The 26494-nt window shown below is 37.2% G+C and overlaps 1 protein-coding gene across 2 annotated transcripts in view; it reads left to right on the forward strand.

Annotated features, from left to right (window-relative positions):
- Positions 1-26494, forward strand: part of BCKDHB (branched chain keto acid dehydrogenase E1 subunit beta) — a 240947-nt gene that overhangs the window by 7232 nt on the left and 207221 nt on the right. For both annotated transcript variants that reach the window (XM_027855230.1, XM_027855240.1), the window contains exons 2-3: positions 11150-11227; positions 21127-21195. In XM_027855230.1, coding sequence (XP_027711031.1) covers positions 11150-11227; positions 21127-21195 — 147 coding nt within the window. The remainder of the gene's footprint in view (positions 1-11149; positions 11228-21126; positions 21196-26494) is intronic.

Here is a 26494-nt window from a genome sequence, read left to right on the forward strand (position 1 = left end):
TGCAAATGTTTTGCATATTGACCTTGCAAATTTATCCGAAGTGCTAGAAGCCTTCTTGGTTTTTTAGTTGCTCTGGATAAGAACAAATTTTTTCATATTGAAGAGGTTGGACTCTCTGAGGTCCCTTCCAGCTCTAGGTGTGTATAACTGCATGAAACAGCATTAATAAGCCCATAATCTCAAGCACTGGGGATACAAATTCAAATACAAAGAGAGACATTCACTGCTCTCAAGGAATTTGTATCCCAGTAGGAATGGACTCGCTGCTTAGGGGAGTGTTGACCTGGGTGATGAGCCCTGTTGTATTTAACTTGTCTTTCTTTGAGATTTCCTCTGATTTATTCTGTATATATTCTGCATGTACATAGTTGTTTGCACTTTGTCTTCGCCATTAAAATGTGATTTCCTTGAGGATAGGAATCATTTTTGTCTGTCTTTGTGTCCCCAGCACTTAGCACAGTGCTTACAATATAGTAAGTGTTTATAGGTGCTTTTATACCTTTTATCTGTGTTATAATCTGTTCAAGGACAAAGACTATTATCTTATTTATTTATCTTCTTATCTCATTTCTTCCCCCCAGGGCATTGTACTGGACTTTGCATGGAAGGTACTTGATGAATATTTGTTCATAGGATTATAGAATTAAGGTTGGGTGGAACTTTAGATGTCATCAAATCTAATTCTTCCCATTTTGCAGATGATATACTGTGGCCCAGAGTAGTTAGCTGACTTGCCATGGTGTCCAGGTTTTCCCAATTCCCAAATTCAGTGCTCTTTCTAGTACTCCATGCTCCAGGTTAATGAATATGAGCAGAAAGAGACCTGATGAGATTTTCTGCATTGCAGGGTAGGGACTGATACATCTAAAAGCTTGCCCTCTTTCTTGTCTGCTATATGCTATTTAGCCTATATGTAGTGTACGTTGTAGAGCATTTGGAAAAGCTTCTTCCTGGACAAGAACAGATAAAATTTGACATTACATTTCAATATGAACCAGCGACGAATTCCTACTTTTAAATGTCAAGAAATATCAAAATGTGCATTGTTCTGTCCTCCTTTCCCACCCAACCTCCAAAATTTTTTGCCCTACTTGTTACAGTCTTGAGTTATTAGAAATCGACTATGAAGCCATTTTTGGTGCTGTTGCTTTGTAGCTAAAAGCAAATCAGTTGCATTCAAAGCCGTTGATTCAGTTTTAGAAATTTAAGAACGGCTTAAATGCTTGATGATGGATCAGCTACACTTAGGGCTAATATAAACACAGTGAAATTTGTCATTTGGAAGAGATGTGGAAGATGAAGTTTAGAAGGGTCTGAGAAAAGGAGAAACAAAGTTTGGTTTAATATATTTTGATACCGAATGTCACAAAAAGGATAACATTTGACAACTAGGATCGTAGGCTCAGATTAGGGCTAGAAGAGTCTTTAGAAATCATCTAAAAAAAACAAAAAACAAACAAAAAAAGAAATTATTTTGGGGCAGCTAGGTGGTGCAGTGGATAGAGCACCAGCCCTGAAGTCAGGAGGACCTGAGTTCAAATCCAGCCTCAGACCAAACACTTGACACGTACTAGCTGTGTGACCCTGGGCAAGTCACTGAACCCCAATTGCCAAAAACAAACAAACAACCAAAAAAAAAAAAAGAAATCATCTAGTTTAACTTTCTCACTTTAAGGATGAGGAAATAGGCCAACACAGGTTAAAGTCATAGAGGGAAAAAGTAGTAGGGCTGTTATTTGAATCCAGTTTCTCTGAATCCAAATCTAGTGTCCTTTCCACTACATTTTATTATTAAAGATTCTTCAACTCTCAGGTGACACGGCTTAACATGCAAAGTTGTCTTCAAGCCCAAGAATCCACTCTTTCCTTTCATATTTAACAGAAACATTTTCATTCTTCTCAGACTCATCTAACAGTAGCTATTGATAGTCCTTCAAGCTAATTCTACAGGGATGCTGGATAGGCATGTATCTTGCATGGGAGTGGGGGCAAATGCTTTTTTTTTTTCTTTTAGGCAATTGGGGTTAAGTGACTTGCCCAGGGTCACACAGCTAGTAAGTGTCAAGTGTTTGGTCTGAGGCCGGATCTGAACTCAGGTCCTCCTGACTTCAGGGCCCACTGCATCACCTAGCTGCCCCGAAAATGCTTTTTTGACACTGATTTTTATCACAGAAGAGTTGCTGGTTGTAGAGAATAATGGGTGAGTAGTGTAGTGTTGTTCCTTAATAATAATGGAATTTGTGGTCATGTTTAAAAAATCAGCCTTGAATGAACCACCTAAATATAATATGTATGTCAATTGGGCCATTTTGGATCCTTGGTGTTGGGATAGCTTTTTCTCAAATTTTTTGGCTTGGGCCCCACTAAGGGTCTTCTCTGGGAACATCAGAATTTGACTAATAGTGTCTATCTAAAAGAACTCTTTGCTCTCATGCAAGCACTCAGGTTAAGTAATACAGGGAAAGCTTTATTTAATCCAGTTATTAAATATAAAGGACCCATACCCCAATTTGTAATCCATTAAGACATTCTCCCTTCTGTTAGTTCCTACCTCCTACAGGTACCCATCAAGTTGCTGAGATTTATAGTATCACCCTGAGCTGGAGATATCCTCTCCCCATTTAGGAAAAGTAGCTAAATAATTAAGTGCTCTTCCTTTCTGGTGAACCTCTCTCCCCTCAACCCTCCCTTTTTAAGGAACTACAGAGTAATGTGCCTCATAGTACTAGTGAAGAATTGGATTCTAGCTACTCTTTAACATCATGGCTCCTATCTGTTCTATTCCCCTTTTTTCCCCCTTGGGGATGTGCAGAAGGAGTGGTTTATGGGCCTCTATTGCCAAGTGAACTGGACATTTAATGCTCTTCTACTTCCTCTTGCCAAGATTCAGTCTCATTTTGTGTTTCTGTCTGACTTCTTTTTGGGCATGCCACATGGATATTCAGGCCTCCTTCTGGTCCTGGTGTGTGTCTCCAGTTCAATGGCATTCAGTATCTCTATGTCAGTTTGTATTTGTATCTCTGGAGTCTGTTTCTATCTGGTGCTGTTTCTTAATTGTATGTAATTCTATGGAGGGATTGCATGGATGCATAGATTTCTTTTCGAGGAATTAAGTTGCTCCTTTGTCCTCTATTTTGGTGCCTGACCTCACTTTTTTCTTTAAGTTTTACAGTTTTATTGTCTTCTTTTGTTTTCAGATTACAAATATTTCCAGACTACCCTCCTCCCCTATGAAAGCTGTCTTGTAACAAAGTAAAATAGTTAAGCAAAACTGTCACTAGTTACTTCATCCAAAATGCATGCACATTCCACATCTGTAGCACTGCCCTCTCTATTTTTTTGTTTTTTGTTTTTTTTTTAAATGAACAGAAATCTATTTTCTCTCCCTCTCATGCTCTACTCCACAGGGGAGAAAAAGTTCATGAACCCCCTGAAATTTATCATGGATCCCCAAGGGACCACTTTTCCCCCAAATCAAGAACTTCTGATTTATGGAAAGAAATCTTGAACAAGAAAAAGGTCAAATGGTTAAAATACAGTTTTGGATTAACATTCTACTCCCTCTAGTTGAACAGTAGTCATTTAATCTCCTGCTTCGACTACTCATTTCCTTCTTCAACTACTCATTTCCTTCTTCAATCACTCCCTTCAAGAACTAAAAAGAAGGACAATCAAAAAGCTATCAAAAGATAATCCCTTCTGAATGGGAAAGAAGTATAAACTCAACCCTAAAGGTATAAATTTCAAGTATAAAGAGGTACTTTTTGGTTACCATCCTTATTACATTTTCCAGAAGTTTTAGTATTTTATTTTTGACCCTTTCCTAAAGTGAAGAGTCTAAGAAGGACCTTAGACTAGAGAAATATTTATTAATATTTCAGTTGAATCAAAAAAAGAAGGCTTTTATTATATTTCCACAATTTGATGTAGGGGGAGTTAGTGGTACAGTGGATAGAGTCCTACCTTTGGAGTTAGGAGGACTTGAGTTAGCATGTTACTTTAGACTTATCCTAGATATGTGACCTTGGGCAAATTACTTCACATCTCTTAGCTTCACTTTCCATAGTTAAAATAGTTAAAACCTATTTACTGTTATCTATGCTTATTAGGGTTGACTTCATACTAATAAGATTTATACTTATCAAAACATTCAGCCAAACTTTATTAATCTGGAACTTGCTAGTTATCTGATCAGACACCAACCCTTCTACAAACAACTAACCCAATTCCTGAAGGTCCTAGAAAGTGTATCTTGTATTGGTGCTCATAAAAAGGTTCCTTCTTTGCCCAGCCAGTGACCATGTGGCATTCTGGCAAATCTCTCTGTCAATCAGGACTGCAAACCCAGAATTCAAACACAGAACTCAGACTATTCTGGCTAAGGGTATTACAGGTTACACCTAAGTTCTGATTGGTGATTACTTACCTAAGCTTATGATGAAATCAAAACTAAGATCATTAGCAAGTATTTATTAATTGTTTACCAGATTTTGGGAGGCATAGAACATGAGTAGTTGTTTACTATATTTGGAAGACACATAGATCATTAATAGTTCTTATGTGATTGCCAGACTATTTACTAGTGCTTATCTTATTACAGAAGAACAACTTACACAATAACTACTTAGTTACCAAATAGAGGCTTGAAACAGAATTGCTTATCATACCTAAGGTAACATACTGTACTTTTCCCCCACTACAGGGATACCTGTAGTAGCTACCTCCAAGGGCTGTTTTATCAAATGAGATAATGCATGAAAAATACTTTGAAAACCTTAAAGCATTCTATAGAATAAGCTATTATTATCACAGTCTTTATTATTTCCAGGTCCTCTGTCATTGTCATTGCCTTCCTCTAAATGCTCTCCAACTCATCAGAATCTTTCCTGAATTGTCTTATCCAAAACTATATACAAAATTCCAAATGTGGTCTTAACAGGGCAGAGTACCGTGGGACTGCTCCTTCCATATTCCTGGTTGCAGAAACATAGTCTAGTCAGATAGAGGGTTGACCTTGGAGTAAGGAAAATTTGGTTTCAAGACCCTCCTTTGACATATACTGGCTGGTTGATCCTGGGCAAGTCACTTAATCTCTTAATACCCCTAGGCAACTCTCTCAGGCTATAAATTACAAAACAAGGGCTGATCAGAATTGAGAGAGTTTCCGGTCTCATTCATGTGTTCCTTACTTTTATGGGCTTTGAAAATAGGATTAGGGCCTATCTGAAGGACTGAACTCCATTATTTGATCCACTGTATGTTCTAAATATCTTAGCTAATTCCACCTGTTATCTGAATGACAGTACCTGCAGCATTTCCAGGCTTACAGTCACACCTGTTTCCTTCTAACCATGTTCATTGGCTATTTTGCCATCTTTGTTGTGCTAATAATAATGCACTCAGTTTCACTAAAGGAGGTTAGTTACAAACCAAGAGAAAACTGCTCAAAACACTGTATTCTTCAGTTGTTATCAGTACAACTGCTTCTTTGGGTCCAGGAATCACTTGCTGCCAATGGTAAAGAATGATGATTTTATTTATTATACTCCTGAGAAAGGCCATGTGGTATAGTAGATAGAGTGCTAAATTTGAAGTCAGGAAGAATTTACTAGCTCTGTGGCCATGGGCAAGTCATTTCTTTTCCCTGAGTCTCACACAACTCTCTAAGACTAAGTTGACTTAGTCAAAGTGACTTAGCCAAATCAGAGAAATCACAAGTTCTTGGAGTGTTGACATACTCTCCTTTGTCTTACACAGAGCCTCAGAACACCAGAATTAACAACTTTAGGCTGGCTTTTTCCATCTTTGTGCGAATAGTTATGCCACTAGCTTCTGTTGAGTCTTCAACCTCTTAATCAATTGGCTTCTTATAACCCTTTGGCATCTAATCTGACATCTTTGCTATATGACCTGGCCAACTTATTTTCACATGATAGATGACCTCCAATACATAAGCCACCAGAATTCGTTATTATTCATAACCCTCAGAGAAATTTTGTTCCACGTGTATTTGAATTAAACACACTCTATCCCATATGTGTATGTATTAATGTTTCATTGTAAATTCACCTGTTCACAATTAAGTGAGGTTCTCATGAACGAAAAGGAGTACTATCTCAAATGTTTCTGTATTTGATCTCTAGCTACTGGAAGGAAGAGGAGAAGTGGGCACTTTCTATCTTGCCTTTTGTGTCCTGACTGATCTTGTGACTCTTACTTGATCTCCAGCTTCCCCTGGAAGTGTAAAGTAGAGAGGTGGGTGCCTTACTTTTGTACCCTGGCGTCTCCTGCCTGGTCTTAGGAAGAGGATAAGCACTATTCCATCTCACTCGTTTCGTGTGGGGAGAGGATGCCATTCCATCAAGTTTACTGCCTGTCTCCTGCTGGGGGAAGGAGAATTATCACCACTCCTTCTGCTCCAAACTCTTGCCGCTTCAACTGACTGGCCTAAAGCTCTTAAAAGATTCTTCTTTTAGGTCATAATACTATTGACTTTGGAAATCTCTCTAAATTTTTCACTTAATGATTAACAAACTTTCACCTGGTCATACATTCCACATTTTAGTGATTCTGAACCCCTGTAGATCATCATCCAAACCCCATTCCCTATCCTTCAACTGATTCCTCATTCCCATCCTCCTTTCCCTTCTCTCCACCCTACTTCCACATCCTGCAGGTCCTAACTACCCACCCTTCTACTGTGTCTTCTGGAATGTCTGCTTCATAGGCAACAAACTTGTTTTCTTAAATCTTTTCCTTTACCTCTCCTAATACGTTCTGACTCTCAAGAGTCCTGGCTTCCTCCTGATAACACAGCCTCCTTGGCTACATTTTCCAGCACTCGCTGTACTTTCACTAATTTCCCTCAGCTTCCTGGTTGAGGATGGGGAGTTGTACTCCACCGACACTTCCAGGTTCTTCCTCTACCACCATTACTTGGTAACCTCTCCTCCTCTGAGGTTCATACAATATACATCTACCACCCTATCAAAATTCTAGTAGCTGTTGTCTTCAGACCTCCAGCACACTCTCCTTTCCTCAGTGAGTTCAGTACCTGACTCAAAATCTTTCTTTGCTCTTTAACTCCTGAACTCAGAATAGGGAACTTCATCAGAGTCTCTCAAACAACCTAACCTCTCAGTTCTCCAACTTACTCATTTCCCATAACCTATTCATCCACCCTACCTCAGCTACACACAAAGATGTTCACTCCCTTGATCTTGTCATCACTCACAAATGCACTGCCTCCATATTCTAGAGCTTTGAAATTTCCTTGTCTCATCACAAACTGGTGGCTTTCTACCTCTCTTTCTTAGGAGTCTACATTTATAGTTGGAAGAAGCTTTTGAGGCCATTTATTCCAGCTTCTTAATTTTATAGAGGTAGAAATGGGTTTGGAGAAATTAAATGACTTGGACATGGTCACACTGTTAGTGTAGCATGATTTGAACCCAGGTCTTCATGACTACAGGCCAGCACTCTATCTACTATGACATGTTCCCTCTTATACTATTGGAGGTTTGACAGAATGATTTTTTCAAAGTAGAGCAAAAAATGCACAAGAAGAACATGTCAAAACAACAATCGTGGAATGACCAGGGTCCCATGATTTCTAGTGGTACAATAAATCCTGGCATACCTTGGCAGCTAGGAGAATCCCATCTCCATTTGGGACAGCTGGCACAGCCAGTTGACTCAGCTTCTCTGATACATTTCAGACATGTAGATAGTTGTAGTAAACAATTTAAATAATAGGATTATGTACATTATTTCAGAAACTTCATAGATATCCCAGATATTTGTCCCATAGGATATGAATTTTCATGAGGTTATAGTGGTTAAAATAACTTGGTGCCACCATCATCAGAGCCACCTAGATTTTCTTTTTATTAATTCTTCCCTTTATTCTAGGAATTCTGGTTGGAATTGTTTGTAAGCTGCATTTTTCTCTGAGGCTTTGCTTGAGATGTTTTTGAATCCTTTTTTTTTTTATGGTTTGGGTTTTGAGCTTTCCAGCTCTTTATGGTGGAATACTTTTGTTTGTTCATTCTTCCAGCATGCTTATGTTTGGGCTTTGGACTTTATGTTAGGGCTAGGCACTGTGTACTTTTGTGGGGATTGTCTGACATGAGCTTCTGTTCCTTTGTACCCTTCTGCCACTTTGACAGCTCGGGTTGGGGCCTGCAAGCTTTCAGTGCTCTCAGAGTGATGTGATCCAGGGCAAAGATGGCTTACTGCTTTCCTAGTCTGAGTTCTGCAAGTTTCGGACCCAGTTTTGGGTGTGTTGGCTTGTCCCTAGTTGGAAATTTCAGTAAAATGTAATTGGATTCGTTGGCTAGCCTGCTAAGAAACTCTATAGCTTCAAAGCTACTGAATTGTAGGCTTTTCTTTGGTCTGGGGCTGCTGCACCCGGTATAACTCCAGATTATTCAACTGCGGGCTTCAACCTGGACTAGAGGCTAGAACTGAGCCCCTGCTCTGCTCCTAGGATCAGAGCCACACAGCTACTCTTTGCTTCTGAACTAGTTCCTTGCTCAGTTCTTTGTTGACTGAAACTCTCCTCTCTACCACTCCTAGATACAAGTAACGTCTCCTCCTCAGTTGGCCCTGGATCTGTGACCCAGAACTGGTAGTAGATGAGTGAGTTTTCAAATGGCATCTGTTTCTGTACTCTGAACCAGTTCAGTGATCCCCTGGGATCTCTTCTTTCCCTGGTGCTTTCTGCCTTGGTGCCTAGTCTTGACTTTCTTGGAGTCTTTGGGGACTGGAATTGTTCTGTATACTCCTAGATCTCCCTGTCTGTATCCCTAAGCCACCTTAGGCTGGAAAAATGACTTCTGTGACTTTTTCTTGGATTTCCCAATCAGAATTCAGTCTGGTGCATTTTCTAGATGTTTGCAGAGGAGATTTGGTGGGAGGATTAGGCTGTACTTTTTTTGCTGCTCCACCATCTTGACTCTGCCTGGAACATCAGTCACCCAAGTTCTCAACTTTAGAGTCATTTTTGACTCTTTGGTCCCTATCACTGCTCATCAGTTGCCAAGTCTCACTTTCATATCTCTTGTATTCTTTGCATTCACATATCATTCAAATGTTTGGATTCTCACTGCCTTTGGAGGATAGAATATTATAATTGCCTCTGAATTAATTCTCTACTTTCCAGTATCTCCATTCTCTAATATATCCTCCACATGGCAGTAAAAATAATTCCCCTTTAGGATTCTGTTCATAATATACACCTGCTGAAAAATCTTGAGTAGCTCTTTATTGTCTTTAGGATGAAAAATAAACTCCTTAGCCTGACATTTAAGGCCTTGCATAATCTGACTCCAGTCTACCTTTGGAGCATTATATAGCTTCTCCATATTCCAGTCAAACTGGAATTTTGTCAAATTCCCTTGAAATTGACAAGCCATCTCACACTTCCATTCTATGACACAAGTAGTACTTTACTTACTGTCTACTTCTGCTTCTTAAATAGCAGTCTTAGCTTCTTTCAAGGCTCAATTCAGTCTTGGTGAGGGAGAGAATACTAATAACTGGGGGTAACAGGGAGGACTTCACCACTTAATCAATAGATAACTTGATTATTGACTAGTGAAGTCTTCTTTAATCCCTTCAGTTCCTAATGTTCTCTGTCCTCAAATTTCTCTGTAGGCACTTTCTGTGTTCATGTTAGGTCTGCCAGTAGAATGTGTTTGACCCCAGAGACTTTGGTGTTTTCTTTGTATCCCCCATGCCTAACCCTGTGCCATAAAAGTGGTAGAGACTTCAGCAAATACATGGTAAATTTAATATAAAGGAATTGTTTGAGGAGTTAGGAAAATGAGGTATGTCAAGATGTCAAGCAAAATAGTTAAGAGCTGCTTATAGGCTAAAGATCATATCTGGGGGCTGGAGGGGAGGGAGTAGGTCAGTTACTTTAGAAAGGGGCCTTATAGTTACTTGAGATCTGGTTACAAAGCCAGGGTTGCAGTCTCAGCTGTCAGGACAAACTGGGGGGTGGGTGGGTCAGTCAGAATCAATACTCAGAAGTCTTAACTGGGCAGGAAGCCAGTCAGAGATAGAGTATCCAGGCCAGTAGAAAGCAAATAGTACCAAGTACCAATATGAGAGAGCCCAGACAGGAGCAGAGTCCAGATGTAGATGCTAGAGAATTTTTGAGCTGAAAGTCACCTTGGGGATCATCTGGTCTAGATCACTTATTTGGCACATGAGAAAACTGAAGCACAGAGAGGTTAAATAGCTTGCTCAAGGTCATACAGCTGATTAGTGGCTGAGTCAGAGCTAGAACCTAGGTCTCCTGACTCCCCGTACATAGCTCTCTATACTCTTCGAGGTTGCTTTTCTATAGCTTTTAGTCCCCACAGTTCTCAATTTCATTTTAGTGCATTGTAGTTTGCATGGTATACAGCATGCTAACATTTCTCAGGGCCAAAATCCATATTTCTGTCACTCTACTCTTATTTTTCCTTTTACTGTAAAATCTAATGATTAAAAAAATAATTTCTCAGTGATTATATTTCATATGTCTTTATATATATTTTCAAGGCTAATTTGAATCTTTTCCCTCCATAAAAGACTTTCTAGATGCCTGAACTTTTCTTCACTTCCCACATTGTCTATTCCATTTAATAAAAAAGCTTTAGTTATTTATACTCACTTATGTTGTTGTTCAGTTGTTTAGTTGCATCTGACTCTTTGTGACCCCATGTGTTTTTTTTTTTTTTGACAAAAATATTGGAATGGTTCACCATTTCCTTTTCCAATTAATTAAGGCAAGTCGAGGTTAAGTGACTTGCCCACTGTCACATAGCTAATGAGTGTCTGAGGCCAAATTTAAACTCAGGTCTTCCTAACTCCAGGTCCAGCCCTTTATTCACCGAGCCACATAGGTGCCTCTGTATTGATGTGTAGTGTTATCTAATTGTTTCATGTGTGTCTCATTTCTCCAACAAGGTGGTAAATGCCTAGGTACTCCAGTTAATTCTTGAGTTGAATTGAGGCTTTGAATATTCTCTATCTTGAGATTTTCCATAGATCTTTCAAAGCTTATTCTCTACTATGAAGATAATTTTGTGCTTAGCTAATACATATTTTACTTTTGTGTATTTTAAAGTGTCTAAAAATGATGTTTTTAATCTCACAGGACAAACCCAGAAAATGAATCTTTTCCAGTCTATAACAAGTGCCTTGGATAATTCATTGGCCAAAGATCCTACTGCAGGTAAAGCTGATTGTGTCTATGTGAACATTACATTAAAAGACTGCAGAATAATTAAAGACTTGTAATTTTTAATCAGAATAGTGATTCATATTGCTGATATTTTAATATTTGGTCTTTATTATGAACAAATGCAACAAAACAAAAAAGACAAATAGTGATATTAATGTTTTTGGTAAACTTACTTCTAATTGAGTCTTACACTTATCGGACAATATCAAGTTATTTTTGCTTTCATAATATCTTTAACATTGAAATTTCATTTTATCTTCCTGATTTAATAATGCCCTGCATATAATTTTGTTCCTGTGAGCATATAGAAAAAAAACAACTAGGATATGACTTCAGCAATACTATAATCCTAAAATTATAGCATTTAGAACTGGAAGTAAATTTTAGGAATTATCTTGTCCACTTCCCTCATTTTATAGATGAAAAAAACCGAGGCCTGGAACAAAGTCCTAGGGTACAAAATGCAAATCCCTTCAGGAGAGGGACCCTATTCCACCCTAGCTTTTGGTGATTAGGGAGGGAGTAAAATTGCTGGACTATTCAGTGAGAATTCCATTTTTTGAGGAGATGGGGGCAGGGGATGTAGGCAGTTGCTGCCCAAGTGAAGAGGAATCTACTTTCTGTACTTGGCAATCTTAGCAGCAGATTTCACTATGGGAGATTTTAACTATTTTTCTGTTATGGACCCTTTTGGCAATCTGGTAAAGCCAGAATAATTTGTTTAAATGCATACGGTAAAATAAGGTTACAAAGGAAACAAAAAATATTGAAATATATTTTCCCCATTCAAGTTCATGGACTCCCTGGTATACAGGTGGTTGGGAAGTTGTTGCTCCTGGACATGGTGACACATACTTGTAATCCCTTTTATTGGACTGGGGAGGCTAAGGCCAGTGAATTGCTTGAGTGTGGGAGTTCTGTGCTACAGTAGGGCTAAAGTCAATTGGGTATCTATACTGTTTTGCACTAACATGATGAGCTTCTAGGAATGGAGGTCCACCATGCTACCTAAGTAGAGGCAAATAGGCCCAGGTTGGAAATGGAGGTCAAAGTTTCCATGCAGATGAGCAGTGAGGATGTGCCTGTAAGTGGCTAGTGTACTTCAAGCCTGGGCAAAATAGTAAGACTCATTCTTTAAAAAAAAAAATAGGGGCAGCTAGGTGGTACAGTGGATAGAGCTCCAGCCTTGAAGGCAGGAGGACCTGAGTTCAAATCCAGTCTCAAACACACAACACACAAAAGGTATTAGCTGTGTGACCCTAGGCAAGTCACTTAACCCCAATTGTGTAGCAACAAGCAAAAAAAAATTTAAAAAGAAGCTTTTTTTTTTTTTTTAAAAAAAAAGAAGAAAAGATTCTACTGCTTCTGGTGCTTCCAGGGAAACCAGAAAGACTTAAACTATGGCTCTGTTACGAAGAGTGATTGTAAGTATTCTTAGAGTTTATATTTGTCAGATATAAAGGGAAAAAGTACAGTCTATGCAACTTGTATAAAATTTTACTTATATAGTTTTTGGTTCTCAAAAATAATTTTTAACAATAACAGAACAATTTTTCAAATCCAGTTTCCCCCTTCAACAAAAAAACTGACTTTTATGCTCTTATATGTTCTTGTTCTTTTATAAAAAATATAAAAAAAATTTTTTTTAATCTTTTTTTTAATGTTTTGATTCAGTTGGAGCAAAATACTAAGATTAAAGAGTTTCAAATTTAGGTGCTTCACCAAGAATTCAGCACCGTTTATAACAAAGTTATTCCATTTTTTTTTTTTTGTGCTGGGGCTTAATAGTATGATCTTTTATATAGCCCTTAAGAGTTACAGTGTGCTTTCTCATTGGGAAAAGAAAGCTATCACTACTGATATATTTAGTGTTGCTTTTGGGGGTAAGTCTGAAACAATTGTATAGTAGACTTGACATTCTGGAAAATAAAAATTGATTTCTATAGTTTTCCCTTCCTCCAATTTGAATCTTAGTTAAGAGTGTGGTATTTTAAAAATAATTTTCAATAAAGCACTGGTTGGCACTGTTTTGGGAAAACATGTTCCTGATGGAAGGAAGTGTTCTGAGCCAGGTTTAAAATTTAGAAATTTTCTAGCCTGAAAATTTGAAAAGTAAGTTACCATTTACTAGCTAAAGGCACTTGTGTTCTAAAACATAGATGTCTTTTTGTCATGGAAAAAAAATTAAAAAAAAAATTCAGTCTTCAAGTGCCTATCATTCCCTGGCTAGAGATTTTGAATTAATTTCTTAGTAATGGACTTGGGAGATGCAGCTAGGAGTGGATAGAACACTGGAGTCAGGTAGATCTGAGGTCAGATCTAATCTCCAATACTTACTAGTTATATGACCCTAGGCAAGTTACTTAATCCCCAATAGCCTCCAAAAAAAGAAAAAAAAGAAAAAAAAAAGTAATGGACTTGAGGTGGGGGAGAGGGAAGGATTCTAGTTTTGCCTGTTTTACCAGATGAGTTGAGGCAAGTCACTCCACCTCTCTGGGACTCCTTTCTTAATCTGTATTGGGAAAGAGCTTCGACTAGATGACCTCTCAGATTCCCATAACTCTAATGATCTATGAGTATGAACCTATCTGTGACTTCTTGTGTTATTTGGGAGTAAGCATATTGTAGGAAGTGAATTCAATCGACTTTATATTGCCTTAGATATTTAGTTGGAATAAAAATTCTGAATTTAATTAGTTATAAATTGACTGAATAAATCCTGAGAGGCATTTTAAAAGTATCTCTTCAAAAATATTTTAAATAAAATGTCAGTAGAATATTGCCAATATTCAAAGTTGAGAGAACTCTAAGAAGCTAGGTAAATTGCACCTGAGATTACTTATAAAACATCCCCATTTATTAGCAGGTAGCTGTCAAAGGTAAAATAGCATGATTAAAATTTCAATTGGTACCTAGAAATACAATGCTTATTTACACAATAGTTTCTGGAAATGTTTCCTTTCTTTGACATGTTTCTTAGTTTACTTTGAATGTTAGGCATTGACAGCTGTTTGAAATTTATCTATCTCATCTGCTCTGAACAATTCAGTATTTTACTTCTTGACTGGCTAATTTTTCTTCCTTTCAATATATAATGTTAGTAGTCCAAAAGTCACATATTACAAATTGTTTGACCTTAGCAAAGTAGCTCTAATAAAATCTCAAATCTTTTTGCATTTGAGCACTTGCCTAAAGGTTAGGTGATAGTCTTTTGTTCATTGTAAATATCGGGTGAATTAATGCTCAGAGATTGAGAATTTCTAAGTTTTGATAAGCTTAATATAATTAAAAGCTAAGTCTGGTGACTAATTGGAGTACCACAAGCTTGTGGTAAATGGTACTCTCAGTTTTCTCCCACTTCTTGGCCCTTTGGTGCTTGTCTTACCAACTTCCTTTATTGTGTGTTTTTTTTGCTGTTAGACTCTCTTTCTGACAGTTTTCTGCTATTCTGCAGGAGGGGATATAGGCTTCCTTCTACTTTTGAACCCTACCCTGCTGTCTTTGAAAACTGCATATCCTTCTTTCAATTTTTTAAAGGTATTTAAAAATAAAAACATGGGAATCATTATAGGGAAATGTATAAGAATTCATAACAAAAGGAAAAAAATTATGAAGTTATATTAGTCATAAGAGCTAATTCTGGTCTAAGGGAGAAGTAGACATTAGCTCCATTTCCTAGATATCCCTAAAGACCCCCTTTCTCCAGTTTTTTCCCCTAGAGCCCTCCAGTTTTGTCTGGATTAGATGCTGTATCACATGCTGAATTTTCTAACAGTGGCAAATACAATTGCTAGGTTCACCCGGATTTGTGCTTTCTTTTAGAATTTGCTTCTTAGAATTTGGCTTGTGGAAAGCACTTTTTAACTGGACCCTGCAAAGATTCCTCTCCTGGGCTTCAGGACTGATTTTGTATTTGCTTTCTTCATTCTCCTGGAGGTTTTGATGGTTCTGGCTCCTTGCAAGTCTTGACACCCTTGACCCATTTTTTTTTCCTAGTTGGTTTGCCAGAAGTAAGGCACTAGGCAATTTCTATGGTTGGTTAAATCTGGCTTCTCTGTGTATTGCTTCAGTTGGCATCTCTGCCACATTCCCCTTTAGAGGACAGATGTTTTGATAGCTTCTCTTGGTTTACTCTGAATTCCCATATCTATCCTCTGTGCAAGTTCCTGGCAGACTACACTTTAGTTTCTTTTCTTAGCCTGTGTGATCTCCTGCTGGCACTTAAATTCTTCTTTGTGGTCTGATCCCAGCTTTTTGGTAATGGCAGAGCCAAAAAGGGGATAGAATTAAATCCTATCCTAAGTAAAAGAATGGCCCAGGGTAACAAGTTCTACTTAATTCCCTGCTTTTCTTTTGATAATATCCTCTGGGACTCTGTTACTCTAGTTTAATGGTTTTCTAGAACCCTCTTCTTTATAGGTTTATAATAGAAATATAGGCTAAAAATACAGTTCTCAGAATCTTAGAGCTAGAAAGGTTCCTAGAGATGAACATGCTAACTCTTTCATTTGGCAGATAAGGCAGTTGAAGCCCAGAAAGATGAAATGACTAGCACAAGGTTATGCAGCTAGTTAGTGATAGAAGTAGGAGTAATTAATAATTAACTCTTATTTTCCATCTGTAATAGTAATACTTCAATTTTTATATAATACTTTTGCATTAAAAAGTATTTCACAACAACCCTATTGAGAAAATTTGGTAACCATTATTTTTTATAGATTTTTATAGATGAGGAAACTGAGGCTCCAAGAGGTTTTTGTTGTTCACCCAAGTTCATATGACTGGTATTTATAATTTGAGCACAAGTCTCTCTTTCCTCTAATTCCAGAAGACATGCTTTGCTGTTGTCACATCACTGTTATGTTGTTTATATTTCAATATGTTCACCATTTTTATAATTAGAGACTAATTACATTTTTACTTTAGCTTTGTCTCTGTAAGTATTATCTATTTTCTTTTGTGGGCTCATTAAAGAATGGCTTGCCATTTAAAATAGTCATATTTTTCTATTAAAAGGTGCCATAAAATAATTTTTTGAGAGGATAGGAAATTTCTTGTTATTGGGCAGCTATTCCTTCTTTCATCTAAAAAAAAACCTCAAAACTAAATCTGAGAGAATTCTAAATTAATATCAATACTACATTGACTTGGTTTTTTGGGGACAAAAATGACAGACAAACTACCACTACCCTTTGCTGCCTGATCAGGCTAGATTGTAAATTCCATGAAGGAAGGAACTGTGTCAATTATCTTTTTATCTTCTTCAGTGTCTAGCACAGTGATTTGTACTTAATAAGTACTTAATAAATCATTTTGAATGAGAATATTAAAAAGAAATATATTTTTAGGCAGGAAACCTGAGCCCAAATAATGTCATGAAGAAATGATGATATTTTTCAAGATCATTTTAAATCCTGCCTCTGATAGTTTCTGGTTGTCTGAGCAAGTAACTTAACATCTCATTTCCTTATCTTTAAAATGAGGGAGTTGGACTTTTGTTGTTGTTGTGTTCTCAAAGAGAACCAATGACATCAGGAAGGGGATGTCTTGACTTGCAAGAGAATTAGATTTAAGTGAGGCAGAACTGTGCAGAATCATCAGCCTCACTCTTTCTTCTATAGTTATTGTAGTCCACTGGCAAAACATAGGTCAGAACACCTGGAGATGGCCCCAGAGGAGGCAGTGAGAGACCTTGGCCTTTTTAAGCTAAGGTCTTTCCCAGGTCTCAGTTTGTCTGAGGCAACATACATTCAGTAGTTAAAGGATAGGTTAGAATGGAGGTAAAAGATGGCTGAGTTTGCCTTCACAAAATAATTGATCTGGGAGGGGAAGACCCTCAGAGTTTCTGGCCAGAACAGAAACAATTGCTATGTACACTCACTTTAAGCCATCAAAACCCAAACAGTAAGCAAGTGAGGCTTGAGCAGGGGACTATTATTGGCCAAAGTGTGAAAGCCAGAGTGATTTGGGTCTAAAGGCACAGTCAAGTAGCTCCATTTGAATCCCAATGGGCTTTATCAGAGCCTGTTTCTTTAGAGCTATATTTCAAGAAATCATAAATGAAAGCTACGTGAGACAAAAGTTAAGTGTCCCAGTTTTTTGGGGAAAAATGATAGAATAATTAAGTAGGGAAAAAAATCTAGCTTTCAAACCCCAAGATACCTTGTGAGGTATAATTGATCAAAATTTATATGCCTTTTGACAGAGAACCCACATGTAAGGGTATGACTCCCGACTTGGACGGAGGGGGAATAGGAGAAGGGGTAGGGAAGAGAAGGAAGGAGGAGGGTTAGGAGAAGGAGGACAAAGAAGAATTTCTAGTTCTAAATATGTCATCCTATGATTTTTTTCTAAGCCTCACTTTCCTCATCTCTAAAATGGGGGTAATAATAGCTATAGTAACTACCTTACAGGGTTGTTGTGGGGCTTAAGTGAAAGAATATATGTAAGACTTTGCAAACTTTAAGGTGGCATATAGATCTCAGCTATTTAATAATAATAGTGCCCAATAGCCTTTAAGATTTTGGTCTTAAATAACTTGGGTGTTAAAGGAGGAAAGGCATGGTGAATTAATGTTCCATTTTTGTGTCTGTATAGTAGTTCTGTGATCTGGCTAAAATTTAAAATTATATAGCTTGACATATGACTACTTGAAGAAACTGTGATTTATTTGTGTAGGGAACTCCTATTATAGGCACTTTCTCCACTAAAGCAGCTACAACTAGTCTATCACTTATTGGTAAAGTCAGGAAACACTTATTAAGTGCCTACTATGTGTTAGGCACTGTGCTAAGGGTTAGATATACAAAGAAAGGCAAAAAAAAAATCTCCGTCCTCAAGTTGCTCACAACCTAATCAGGGAGACAACATGCAGAAAACTATATACAAACAAGATATATATAATGTAGAGATAATCTCAGAGGGAAAAAGAAACTAGCATTAAGGGGGACTGGGAGAGGCTTATTTGCAGAAGGTGGGATTTTAGTTGAGACTTGAAGGAAGCCAGAAAGTGGAGACTAGAAGGGAGAATACTGCATGGGGACAGTCAGTGAAAATGCGTGGAGTCAGGAGATGGAGAACCTTGTATGAGAAACAGCAAGGAGTCCAGCGTTTTTGGATCATGATGCAAAGGGAGTAAGATGAAAGAAGATTGGAAAAGTAGGAAGGAGGCAGGTTATGAAGGGCTTTAAAAGTCAAACAGAATTTTATATTTGATTCTGGAGGCAATTGGAAGTCACTTGAGTTTATTGTATATTTGGTGATGTAGTCACATCTACACTTTAGGAATATCATTTAGGCAACAGAGTGGATAATAGACTAGAGTGTGTAGAGATGAGGGAAATTTAGAAAAAAGGAGAGTTTGACGGAAAGATAATGAATTCCATTTTTGATATGTTGACTTAAAGTGTCTATGGGACATCTAGTTTGAGGTGTTCACTAGGTAGATGGAGATAAGAAATGAGGTCAAGAGAAAGGTTGGGGCTGGAAAAATAGATCTGAGAATCATCTTAATTGAGATAATTGAATCCGTGGGAACTGTTGAGATCACTAAGAGAAATCACATAGTGGGAGAAAAGAAGAGGACTCAGGACAAAGACTTGGGGGACATCCACAATTATCAGTGTGTAAAGGAGACGAGAATTAACATTCTGACAGGTAAGAGGAGAACCAGGAGAGAGCAATATTGTGAAAACCAAGAGAGAAGACTATAAAGGAAAAGAGGGTGATAGACATTGTCAAAGGCTGCAAAGTCCAGAAGGATGAGGATTGAGAAAAAGTTCATAGCATCCCAGTCAAAAGGTCAATTCAAAGTAGAAAAGATGTAGTGCTTTTATGTTTAAAGTTTTTACAAAAGGAATGAAATATTTATTTTCCTCTATATTTGGAAAGTAGAGTTTAAATTAAGCATGCCTACTTTGCACATAATTGGAATCTTGATTTTAACTGAATAGTGAATTGGCTCATATACTTTGATTTTCTTCATAACATATCAAACAAGTTGCATATGATTGATTTAGAACTATACATAGAACTGATTTTTAGCTTTGTGGTTCAATTCTTGTACCTAATTGGAACACTTTGCATTGGCCTTGTTGATCAACTTTTCCCCATTTAGACCTGTATTTATTTTTGATCATTATCATGGAATTTTATAGCTAAAGGAGAGTTTAGAAATCCTCTAGCCCAGCCACTTTCCTTTCCAAATGAGGAAATTTCCAAATAGGCCAACACCAGCAGCAAAGCCAGAGCTGGAACAGACTCTTGACCCTCAGACCTTCTTTCTAGCATAGTGTAATTGTTATTGTCATTAATTACTGGCATGATCCAAATCAGTTTTTCAAATCTAATATTTCAATGTTAGTTCATTTTGCTAGAATATGGTGTTCTGAGATCAAGGTCAAGGATTTGAAACCTCTGAAAGTCAGCCATATTTTTTTTTGTCATATAAAAGCTCAGAAATGGGTGCTATTGGTCACAATACGAGCATGGGAAAATTCATCAATGCTACTAGACATACAATTCAATATTAATGCTGACTGGTAATAACAACATAAGAAGAATCCAAATTATTATAGGTTGGGGGAGCTGGGTAATGTTTTCTCTATTGGGAGTTAAAGCCCTAGAGTTCTGAATTTAGGCAAAATTTCTTCACTCCATACCTCCTCTGTCTTCTCTCTACCCTTGTACCTTGCCAGTAAAAAACACACATTGTAAACATTAACAACCATGAAATATTTATTACTTTCCTATCTCCGTAGAGATGTATCCTAGTACCCAGGAGTGCATTGTCAAACATGAAAATTTCCTTAGTTCCACACTATCTCTCTTGGGTATTTGGGATTCTGACTAGCATTTTAAGGAAATCTGTCCTTCATGGCCTGCAAGGGAAAACATTGTTACTTTACAGTTTTAAGATGACCCTTTACTTTTTTTACCTGATACTCCTTGGGAAAGACATACACAAAATAAAAATACTTACAACAACATAAAATCTTTGACATTATTATTGTTTTTTTTTCTCCTGGCCTACTATTTCATCTGTGTAGAGCACCTTTTTTTTTTTTTTTTGTGGTGTGAAAGACCTCTCTGACAATCTGGTGAAACCGATAGCCCTCTTCTCAGAATCATGTTTTTAAAGGCAAAAAAAATACATAGGATCATAAAGGAAACAAATTATAGAGAAATACAGTTATGAAAATACTTTAAAAATATCAAATTCATGAATCCTGGGTTAGGAATCCCTGGTATAGAGAGCTTCCTGTACCAGTGCAGATGAGCATCTATTCTGCAATTTATGGTCTTAGACAATTGCCTGGGGGCACTTTGACTTGCCTCATCCGATCAGTTATCTTTCGGAGTCAGGGTTTGAACCAAGTTCTTCATACCACTGAACCTCACTGCTGCTTTATTTCATGTTAGTATTTTATAAATTCAGTATTGAAACAATTATGGATAAATTTGTAAATACCCGTAGCTATTTGAAGGAGTTGTGTGAGATCCTTTTGAGGGAAGGGAAGGAAACAAACACTTATAAAGTGCCTACCATATGCTAGATGTTGTGATAAGTGCTTTACAAATATTATCTCACTTAATTAGGCAGTAAGACTTGATGAATAAAGGAATTAGGAGTCCTGATTTCAAGTTCTGGTTTTACTACTAAATTATCTATATGACCTTAGACACTATCCTCTCTGGGTCTCAGTTTCCTCACCTATAAATATAAGGGGTTAGACTAAATGATCTCAAAGTTCTCTTCCAGTTTGACTGATTTGGTGAGTCTTAAGTATGAATGTGGTTTAGTCAAGTAAGAGTGCATAATTTTATATTATGACATTAGCATATTATGAATTTTTTAGTAAACTATACTTAAAGATTATCTTCTTTTTCAGTAATTTTTGGTGAAGATGTTGCTTTTGGAGGAGTCTTCAGATGTACTGTTGGCTTACGAGACAAATATGGTAAGTTTTCTTTTTGTTTGCTAACTATCTTAATGTCTATTGATGCAGGATTCCTGAGGATTTTCAGGATTCAAGCCATGTGAAACAGATAGTCATAAAATAAAAATAAGGTCAGTTTCTTTGAATTTCTACTCTCACTCAGGTCCTCATCACTTCATCATTGGACTACTGCTACAGCCTCCTAGAATTGCAGGAGCTTACATCTAGATTCCAGAATAGTCTTTTTAAACATCATTTTCATCATATCACTTCCTTGCTCAAGAAACATGTTGTCCCTTGGTATCTAATCTAAATAGTGTAGCATTTAAGCTGTTCTCTTAATTGTCTGTTCACTTCCTTCTCAGAGTTCACTTTGTTACCCTTCTTCATAATCCTTTTGCTTTAGTCAGGTCATCCTTTATATTCTCTACACATGCCCAATTTCTGTGCTTTTAGCTTTGTTCCTTGTTCCTCTGACAATTCACATTTCGCCAGAGATAGAAGGCCTTTTCTTGGCAGCTATTGGGTGGTATACACCTGTCTTGCTCTGCAGCTTTGGAATGCATTATAGGGCCCCTTTCTTGGCATCTCAAATCATTTTATGGTGAGTAAGGGGTGTGTGTGTGTGTGTGTGTGTGTGTGTGTGTATGTATGTACATACGTGTGTATATATATATACATATACATACACACAAATACATATATGCATGCTTACATGTATGAGCATATGTATGCACTGTGGATGCCAGGAGAGAAACAAATTGGTCCTTGATCTTAAGGAACTTACATTTTGTTTCTCTGTAGGAAGCTTAGGGAGGAACTTATTCTACCAATGCATATTGGAACCTGCTCCATATAATCTAAGAAAGTCACCCAGGGCACTGAGAAATCAAGTAACTTGTTTACAGTCATATAGCCAGTATTTGTCAGAGGCTGGACATGAACCCAAGTCTTCCTGATTCTGAGGACAGCTTTTTTCTACTATACTATACTTCCCCTTGAGCTTATATTCTAATGGAAACACTCTTCCACATCAAAGTCTTAGAGTAATCTTTGTTTCTTGCCCCTTCCTCATCAACCACTTTTTTTAAATTTAACTTTGTACTTTTAAAAAAAAAATTATTTAATATTTTATTTCCTCCCAAATTACATGTAAAAACAATTTTAAATATTCTTTAAAAATTTTTTTGAATTCAAATTCTTTCCCACCTCCCCTCATTGAAAAGGCAATTTGATATAGGTTATACATGTGCAGTCATGTAAAACATATTTCTATGTTAGTCATGTTGTGAAAGAAAATACAGACCAAAAAAAAGGCCCAAGAAAAATAAAGTTAAAAAAAAGTATTCTTTGATCTGCATTTAGACTCTACCAATTCTTTTTCTGGAGGTGAATAGCATTTTTTGGTCATAAGTCCTTCAGAAATGTCTTAGATCTTTGTGTTGTTGAGAATAGTTAAGTCATTCCCAGTTGATCATCATACAATATTGCTGTTAGTATGTATAGTGTTCTGGTTCTTTTCATTTCACTTTGCATCAGTTTATGTAAGTCTTTCCAGATTTTTCTGAGAGCATCCTATTTGTCATTTCTTATAGCACAACAGTATTCCATCACAATCACATACCACAACTTGTTCAGCCATTCCTCAATTGATGGAGATTCCCTCAATTTACAATTCTTTGCCACCACTAAAAGAGCAACTATAAATATTTTTGTACATATGGGTCCTTTTTCTTCTTGTTTTTTATCTCTTTGGGATACATACCTAGTAGTGGTATTGCTTGGTCAAAGGGTATGCATGGTTTTATAGCTCTTTGGGTATAGTTCCAAATTGTTCTACAGAATGATTGAATCAGTATACAACTCTACTAATAGTGCATTAGTGTCTCAATTTTTTCCCACATCCCCTTCAACACTTGTCATTTTCCTTATCTGTCATATTCAACAATATGATAGGTGTGGGGTGGTACCTGAGAGTTGTTTTAATTTGCATTTCTCTAATCAGTAGTGATTTAGAACATTTTGTTTCATATGATTATAGATAGCTTTGATTACTTTGTCTGGAAACTGCCTGTTCATGTCCATTTATCAATTGAGGAATGGTCCTTATTTTTATAAATTTGACTAAGTGCTCTATATTTTGAAAAATGAAGCCTTTATCAGATAAACTTGCTGTAAATATTTTTCACAGTTATGATTACTGTGTATTTCTCTCCATCCTATTTTTTCTTCCTGCTTATCCTACTCTTTCCCTTCTTTCACCCTGTCCATCCTCAAAAAGTGTTTTGCTTCTGACTACCCCCTCCCCCAATTTACCCTTCCTTCTATCAGCCCCTCCTCCCTTCTCTTCTCATATTCTTCCCTCCCTAATTTCCCATAGGGTAAGGTAGATTTCTGTATCCAACTGAGTGTGTATGTTATTCTCTTTTTGAGCCAATTCTGATAAGACTAAGGTTCACGTGCTCCCTTTACCTCCATTGTGAAAGCGTTGTCATGCCTCTTTTGTGTGAGATAATTTACTCCATTCTACCTGTCCCTTTCCCCTTCTCTCAGTGCATTCCTCTTTCTTATCCCCTAATTTTACTCTTTTAGTTAATCATCTGATGATATTCAGCTCACATCCATGCCCTTTATCTATATCTAGTTCTTCTAACTGCCCTAATAATGAGAAAATTCTTAGGACTTACAAATATCAACTTCCCATGTAGAAATGTAAACAATTTAACCTTATTGAATGCTTTATGATTTCTCTATCTTGTTTACCTTTTTATGTTTCTCTTGAGTCTTATATTTGAAAGTCATGTTTTTTGTTCAACTCTGGTCTTTTCATCTGGAATGCTTGAAAGTCCTCTATTTCATTGAATATCCATTATTTTTCCCTGAAGGATTATACTCAGTTTTGCTGGGTAGGTTATTCTTGGTTGTAATCTTAGCTCCTTTGTCCTATGGAATATCAGATTCTGAGCCCTCTGATCCTTTAATGTAGAAGCTGCTAAATCTTGTGTTATCCTGACTGAGACTCCATGACATTAAAATTGTTTCTTTCTGGCTGTTTGCAATATTTTCTTCTTGATCTGAGGGCTCTGGAATTTGCCTCTGATCCTAGGAGTTTTCATTTTGGGATTTCTTTCAGGAGGTGATTGAATTCTTATTTTACCCTCTGGTTCTGGAATACCAGGGCAGTTTTCCTTGATAATTTCTTGAAAGGTGATATATATGTTCTTTTTTTGACCATGGCTTACAAGTAATCAAATAATTCTTAAATTATCTCTCCTGGATCAATTTTCTAAATCAGTTGTTTTTCTAGTAAGATATTTCACGTTTTCTCATTATTTTTTCATACTTTTGATTTTGTTTTATTGTTTCTTGATGTCTCCTGGAGTCATTAGCTTCTAATCACCCAATTCTAATTTTTAAGGAAATATTTTTTTCTTTAGTTTTTGTATTTGCCTTTCCATTTGGCCAATTCTACTTTTTATGAAGTTCTCTTCTTCAGTGAATTTCTGTATATCTTTTTCTTTTTGCCCAGTTCTGCTTTTTAAGGCTTTCTTCTCTTCATTGGATTTTTGTGCTTCTTTTTCCATTTGTTCTATTCTGTTTTTTAAGGTGTTTTTTCTTTAGCTTATTTTTGTGCCTCCTTTAACAAGCTTCCAACTCTTTTTTCATGATTTTCTTTCATCACTGTTGTTTCTTTCCCCATTTTCCCTCTACTTCTCTTATGTGATTTTTAAAATCCTTTTTTGAACTCTTTTAGGAGTTCTTTTTGGGCTTAGACCTAGTCACATTTTTCTTTGATGCTTTGGAAATAGCAGTTTAGACTTTGTTGACTTCTTCTGAGTTTGTGTTTTGATCTTCTCTGTCACCATAGTAACTTTCTATGGTCAGGATCTTTTTTTGTTGTTTGATCATTTTCTAGTCTATTTCTTGACTTTTTACTCTATGTTAAAGTGGGACTCTGCTTCCAAGGTGGAGAGGGATATTGTCCCAAGCTTTAGGTTTTTTGTGCATCTGTTTTCAGATCTAATTCTGGGGACCTATAAGTTTTTGGTTCTTCAAAGATGTTGTGATCTAGGGAGAAGTGTGTACAGTCTTCTTCTGGACTGTGATGTGACCATAAGCACTCTTTTCAGCCATGGAACTGTGGCCAGGGTCCCAGCTTTTCTGCTGCCACAAGCTCTGGTGTGCGAGTGCTTCTCCTTGTTCTGTGACTGAGACCTAGGACTGCAACCTGGTTCCAAGTATGGGCAATGCAACAGTCTTGCCCCTGGTGCCAGCAAAGGGACCCCAATAATCTCCTTCTGACCAGTTGTTCAACCCCTTTAACGTATGTGGGCTAAGAGGTCAAGAAACTGCCCTGTTACCACTGATTCAGTTGTCCCCAAAGCCTGCTGCCAGTTTGCTGGGGCCTGCCTTTCACTGGTGTGGCCTGAGCTGGACTGCACTCCACTCTCACCCTAGTGTGACACCTTTACCACTGATCTTCTAAGTTGTCTTGGGCTGGAATATTGTTTCACCCTGTCCTTTTGTGGGTTCTGCAGCTCCAGAATTTGTTTTGAGGTATTGTTTAATGTTGTTTGGAGGGGAATTTGGGAGAGCTCAAGTGAGTCCTTACCTTTTCTCTGCCATCTTGGCTCTGCCCCACCTCAACCACTCCTTAAGGTGCTAAATATTATATTATTATTATTCCTTACATCCATAGGCAGCTAGGTGGTATAATAGATAGAGCCCTGAACCTGGAGTCAGGAAGACCTGAGTTCAAATCCAGCCCCAGGCACTTGCTAGCTATGTTACCCTGAACAAGGCACTTAATCTCTGTCTGCTTCAAATTCCTCAACTTTTAAATGGGGATAATAATAACACTTAACTCCTAGGGTTGTTGTAAGGGTTAAATGACATAATGCTTATAAAGTGCTTAACATAGTGCCTGTCATGGAATAGGTGCTTAATAAATGCTTGTTTCCTTCCTTTTCTACTCACTCATCTCATTCATTAGGAGACCCTGTGAATTCTTACTTCATGAGGTCTCTTCATCTTCCCTTCTTAATGCTGTCACAACCTTAGTGTAAGTCCTTATTTAATGCCTGGGTTACTTCAATGTACTCCTCAACTGTCTCTGGGTGAAGTTTCTGCCTTCTCTAATTTGACCTGCAAATTTTATATGCAATCAGTTCTGCTCTTACCAATAAATATTTTATACAAAAACAAAAAGTTTTTTGTTAAATGTCCATGAAACTTAAAAATGTCTTATCTGGCACTCTACCACGAGAAGAAGTATGAACCTAAGCAAATACGCATACTATTTTAGCATATTTCTTTCTCA

Source organism: Vombatus ursinus, unplaced genomic scaffold, assembly GCF_900497805.2.
Source record: "Vombatus ursinus unplaced genomic scaffold, bare-nosed wombat genome assembly UNPS02000582.1, whole genome shotgun sequence".
Lineage (NCBI taxonomy): Eukaryota > Metazoa > Chordata > Mammalia > Diprotodontia > Vombatidae > Vombatus > Vombatus ursinus.